The sequence below is a fragment of the Phaseolus vulgaris genome, chromosome 3, assembly GCF_000499845.2.
Source record: "Phaseolus vulgaris cultivar G19833 chromosome 3, P. vulgaris v2.0, whole genome shotgun sequence".
NCBI classification, from domain to species: Eukaryota; Viridiplantae; Streptophyta; class Magnoliopsida; order Fabales; family Fabaceae; genus Phaseolus; species Phaseolus vulgaris.
The window spans coordinates 7,423,033-7,429,015 of record NC_023757.2 but is presented as its reverse complement, the minus strand read 5'-3'; the positions used below and the strand labels follow the sequence as shown (position 1 = coordinate 7,429,015).

At 37.6% G+C, this 5,983-nt stretch overlaps 1 protein-coding gene across 1 annotated transcript; it reads left to right on the top strand.

Annotated features, from left to right (window-relative positions):
- The first annotated feature begins 266 nt into the window (after nucleotides 1-266).
- Nucleotides 267-5,554, top strand: LOC137806509 (pyruvate dehydrogenase E1 component subunit alpha, mitochondrial-like). Its single transcript, XM_068606683.1, has 8 exons — nucleotides 267-1,143; nucleotides 1,401-1,480; nucleotides 2,551-2,628; nucleotides 2,745-2,840; nucleotides 2,937-3,008; nucleotides 4,351-4,404; nucleotides 4,517-4,582; nucleotides 5,142-5,554. The coding sequence occupies exons 1-7, from the start codon at nucleotides 450-452 to the stop codon at nucleotides 4,532-4,534; spliced, it is 1,092 nt and encodes a 363-aa protein (XP_068462784.1). The 5' UTR covers nucleotides 267-449; the 3' UTR covers nucleotides 4,535-4,582; nucleotides 5,142-5,554.
- The last annotated feature ends 429 nt before the right edge of the window (nucleotides 5,555-5,983 follow it).

Below are 5,983 nucleotides of genomic sequence, written 5' to 3'. Positions count from 1 at the left end.
AATATTTGATAGTAGTAGTAAGCACATTGTAATTTTGTGTAGCAGCGCGGAATTTATTCGGGGACAAGCTCTGCAAATTCAAGTACTTTAATCATGGAACAAAACGAAAATTCTCCTATTGTCGGTTATGGATTCCGTGCATCCAAAATTAATGCAGTAGCATGTGGATCTATGTCCAACGGTTTGTTTCGATCCACGTGGTACAGAAAAGACCCATTGAAGAAGATGAACGATGTATATAGAGAGTGTACACCTGTTCCACCACTGATCAACGCAGCGAATCCAAATTTCTTGGGTCTCTATCTTTGTCACTGTTCCATCATCACTCTCACCTAACCCTGCATCTAACTATATTTCCTTCTTCACATTCCCTCCTTCTACATTCTAACCCAATTTTCAAATAAATTGCCTTTTTTTTTTTTGTTTCGTACCTCATTCTTTCGATCCAAATGGCTCTATCGCGAGTTGCTTCGTCATCGCCGTCGAATATATTGAAACCCATATCCTCTTACTTGTCGCTACGGCGACGTTCGGTGTCCTCCTCCTCCACGGAACCTCTCACCGTGGAGACTTCACTTCCCTTCACCGCCCACCGCTGCGACGCGCCCTCACGCGCCGTCGAGACCTCCGGGGCGGAGCTTTTCTCGTTCTTCCGCGATATGGCGCTGATGCGGCGGATGGAGATCGCGGCGGACTCCCTCTACAAGGCCAAGCTGATCCGCGGCTTCTGCCACCTCTACGACGGTCAGGAGGCCGTCGCGGTGGGGATGGAGGCTGCGATCACGCGTAAGGACTGCGTCATCACCGCCTACCGCGACCACTGCACCTTCCTAAGCCGCGGCGGAAGCCTGATCGAGGTCTTCGCCGAGCTCATGGGCCGCCGCGACGGCTGCTCCAAAGGGAAAGGTGGTTCCATGCACTTTTACAGGAAAGAGGGTGGCTTCTACGGTGGGCATGGCATTGTTGGGGCTCAGGTTCCGCTTGGTTGTGGATTGGCTTTTGCTCAGAAGTATTCTAAGGATGAGAATGTTACGTTTTCTATGTACGGTGATGGTGCTGCCAATCAGGGGCAGTTGTTCGAGGCGCTTAACATTTCTGCGCTTTGGGATCTTCCTTCCATTTTGGTCTGCGAGAATAATCATTGTGAGTTTGACCTTGTCTGGTTAGTGACTTGAAATGCGAGGTAGTTTTAGACTTGTTTGGATTATTTTTTGAATAAGCTTTGCTCATAAGTAAAAATTTGCCGAAGTTCTCTGGCAAGTTCTCCAAAAATTTATTTAAGCTTACACATGAGCTAATTTTACCTTGGGAGAAACTTAGTAGTGCTTATTGATAAATTATGGGAACAAGGCCCTTGTTGATTTGGGTTGAGGATTAATTTGGTGTGATTTGTGGGACAGATGGAATGGGGACTGCTGAGTGGAGAGCTGCTAAGAGTCCTGCTTATTACAAGCGTGGGGATTATGTTCCTGGATTGAAGGTTAGAGAGATTGATGGCGATTATTTTATTTAAGGAAATGCATTGTGAATATTGAATGCCTCACTGTTCACACATTGCAGTGCAGCCTGATTGGTGTTGACTTCTCCTGTTTGTTCTCTGTTCTCTTGTGTTGTGTGCTTTCTTCTCCCTCAATTTTCATATATTTTCCTTTTTGGCTGTTTTTATCATTTCCAAACTTCGTCTTTGTCCACGTAGTTGAATGTCTGTCTCGGCAATGACTCTTGTTATTGATTTGTTGATTGTGAGTTAGATTGATGGACATTGGCAGGTTGGGGTAGAGGAGAAACAGAGTCGGAAGGTTGAGATGGAATGATAGAATTAGAGTTTTGTAGTGATAGGACTGGGAAGGAGAGGTTGGTTGAGGAGGAACAGTGGCTTGGGGGAACAATAGGAATTGTGCAGGAAATAAAATGGGTGTAGAAGAGGAGGTGGGAAAAGGGAAGAAGAAAATGAAATTTCATTGAAGTCATCGTCTTTAGAGATGACTATTATACCTGTGGGGATGACACTTGTAACCCTTCTGAGAGGTGGAGTAGCCACCAATTATGCATTAGTGGGAGTGAAATTCATATTTTTGGGATTTGTAGAGATAGAGTAAAGGAAAACAGGCGCAAGTAAAAGCTCTTAGGAAGTAATATCAAGTGGTTGTTTGAACAAGGTAGTAGATGGTGAACAATGCCTGAAGCAGTGTTTAAAAAGGAAATTTATATCAAAGCTTTTCGTCTGCCCAAAAACATCACACAACACAACTGACTCAACTTCTTTTTTCATGTTTGTATCTCTGCTTTTCAATTATAAATTTTTATTTTGAGCATATACGTGTGTGTAGTGTAAATAATTTTTTTATATTTTATATAAAACTTTGGTATGGCAGCCATTCTACTGTCTGCTCTACATTCCTGACAATTTTGTTGCTGGTTAGTGGTAGCTCAAGATTGCCGAGTTGCAATCCCTGATTTATAACTGTGCATATGTGCTGGTTGAATATACACTGTAGTCTTTTTGCGAACACCTTTTTTTTTAATCATTTTGGAAGTAAATTTGTGCAGGTAGATGGCATGGATACTCTTGCTGTTAAACAAGCTTGTAAATTTGCGAAGGAGTTTGCCTTGAAGAATGGCCCCATTGTGAGTAAATTTACTTATTCGTACTTATATTTCTTAAATTTATGTTTAGCTTTTAGGAATGATTCTTTTATTCTCTTATATTATAATAGCTGTTTTCTCTAAATTATTTTGTCCAGATTCTTGAAATGGATACATACAGATACCATGGCCACTCCATGTCTGATCCAGGCAGCACATACCGCACTCGTGATGAAATTTCTGGTGTGAGACAGGTATATTACTATGGCCATGATTATATGTCTTATTATTTTAATTATATTCAGGATTTTATTCTATTTCTTTGATTTACTCCTTTCTTTTGATTATAGGAGCGTGATCCAATTGAAAGAGTAAGAAAGCTGCTATTGGTTCATGATATATCTACTGAAAAGGAGCTAAAGGTGATTGAATGAAATTTGTACTCAAGCTCCACTCGGCAGTTTTAAAATGTGATGTGTTTGTTTTGTATTAAATACTACTGCAGTCTTGCTTTCATCTTCATATATGGTCAACTTTTTCTGGGCATTGTGGTATTTTACTTTTCAAGTTCATGAAACAGTTTTCTTTATTGTGCTGCAGGTCATCTAGGAATGTGTAAATTTTATGTTTATATAATACATTTCCAATTGTTATTTTCATGAAATTATGCAAGTGTATTTTTTCCTATTATTGTGGTTATATTAAAATAGTTGTCATGGAATTTGAGTCCTCTCATAGGTTAATTAATAATTATCATGTAATCGGTAGACTTTAATTATGATCGTTACTGTTTACTTGAGCTTTATTCTGCCTGTAAATACTTATGTTATGCCATATGTCGAATGATAATATGATCTGTTTGTCTATCATGGATTATGTCATGATTTTCTTTAAATTTGGAATAAGTGCACAAATTTTCTGTCCATTTGGAACGGCTTCTAGTTTATCACGCAAGTGTCTCGTGTACTAATGTTAGACAAGCAATAGTATTAGGAATGCAGGGGAGTAAGGCCGTTAAGGCACTTGACCAATGTGTAGACAGTCTGGATGCTGAATGCAAGGTGTGAAATGTGAATTCTACTAACGAAAATCGTGGAAAACAGGGAAATAGAAAGAGGGAACTTATTCAATGATTGAGTGTTAGAGCCAAGTAGTTTAAAGGCCCAATTAACACAGCAGGACATAGATTGGTAGAACTGTCAGGCTTGACAATTGTCTACTAGAACGGGTAGGAATATGGTAATGCTCAAAACAAGGAGGATAAGCTGTATGAATTGGTTAGCTTTGTGGAAGGGATCTTTCGCATGTAAGACTCAATTCACAATACAGCATAGAGGATGGTATTCAAATTGATTTTTCCTCTTTTTTTCTTTTTGCTGTAAGTTGGGTAAAATGCACCCCCAAGCATTGGCACCCAAAATTTGATGGGGGAAAGTGTGATTGATATGTGCCTGGGGGTGCATTCTTTTAGGCCAATGCTTGGGGGTGTTATTTACTGCACCTATCTTTAACTTTTCAATTCTCTCTCCTTGACATTGAGCGAAGGGTTTAGGACCATAAGGCAGGGGAGAAGAAAATCCCTTGAACAACCTGTAACCATTTTCCTATCTTTTGTGTTTTGATTTAGAGGAATTAAAGAGGTGTGCCTCTGATGTAAGATGTTGATGTCTGTATTTTGTTAAAGAAATCAAAGTTCTATTCTTATCATATTAATGTTGATGGAACATTAGAATTTAACGCTAAAATATTATGCACATCTTTCAGGACATTGAGAAAGAAGCAAGAAAAGAAGTTGACGAAGTCATTGCCAAAGCAAAGGTGAAACTATTGTTTATTCTTCTCTTACTAATTTTGGTATCCCATATATTTCCATCTTTTGCAGTTCTCTGTGATTTACAATCTCTCACTTATATTCTTTTCTGATTTCCAGGAAAGTCAAATGCCTTAGCCATCTGATTTATTTAACAACGTATATGTTAAAGGTTTAGGTGTTGAGGTAGTGAAAATTTCATCTCTACTCATTCTTTTGTGTACTTTTCTTCATTCTTTTGTTATCAAATGTTACATAAATTTGGGTATAAGCAAATCAAACGATATATGCAAGATGCTATTACTCCTTCCGACTCAAATAATTGTTAGGATTCAGAAAGTCATGCAGTATTCTCAATTTCTAAGCTCACTTGTTGGGTTACCCATTCATTCAATTAATGCTCTCCCCTTCTTCTTAATGGAGATACCAAAAAGTTAAGGATAAAGTTGAAAAAAATATAATCAGTACTTAGTTTCGTAAAAGTCTCAAGTAATTTAAAACCAATTAAAACATGTCAAATGATAATTATTTTGAAACGGAGAGTACTTTAGATAAGAGTTTTGATATTTGAAATCATGATGGGAAGACTATTTAACATGGATGAGTTGATTTAATTTCTACGCTGTTCAATTCTCAAAATGTAAATCCCAAACAGAGAAAATTTTTAAAATTACGTGAAAATTATTAGTTACTTGGTAGATGATGTGTTTTTTTCAACACTGATTGATGATCTTCTGAATTTCAGGCTCGGGGTGCTGATAGGAAAGAAGTTAAAGGTACTTTGCCCTGATAGAAAACCTTTCCTTTGAATTTATTTTCCCTAATTTCAGACCTGTCAAAATGATGAAGAATAAAAGGTTCAGACGATCATCACTGCCTATTTGCCGAGCTTTCCCCAAATTGTATATGAAATTGATTCTTCAGTAGCAATGAGGCGAAAATTAATGATTTACAGTGTAGTATTGGAGGATCTAGCAATCATAGCATTATCAATTGATTAAGCCTGCAAATAGTGTCTTACAAATTTTGAGGATTTCGATGTATAAAACTTCCATGATTGGTGGCAAAATTGTGCCATTATTTTATAATTAAGTATTCACTAGATTGTGTCCAATCAAAATCATTTTATGGCTATTAAAATTAGTGTTTCTTTGGACAGTTGAAAGAGTGGTCGTTTAAATGGGTTCGATATGTTAATTTTCTTTTTCTGCTCATTACTATCCTACTTCTATTTCCTCAACTCTCTTTTGAGCTTTGCTACCTTTATGTAATCTTATTTGTTTAGTCAACTGAAGGAAGTAAATTTATGCGATTAGTGACTACAAAGTTCAATTATGTAATATGCTCAATGGAGAAGTAAAATGATCTTGATAAACCAACAATAGATGAACTTTAAAGCAACTTGATTGTACATGAGCAGAGAATGAGCAATCATAATGGAGGAGATGAAAAAGCCTTAAAGATCACTCACTAACACACGTTGGTTTATTCACCTAGACCAAACCTTCAAACAAGTTATAAAGCTCAACGAGAAAAACTTCATGCAAGTTTCAAAGCTCAGAAATGACAATAAAATGGTAGTAACGG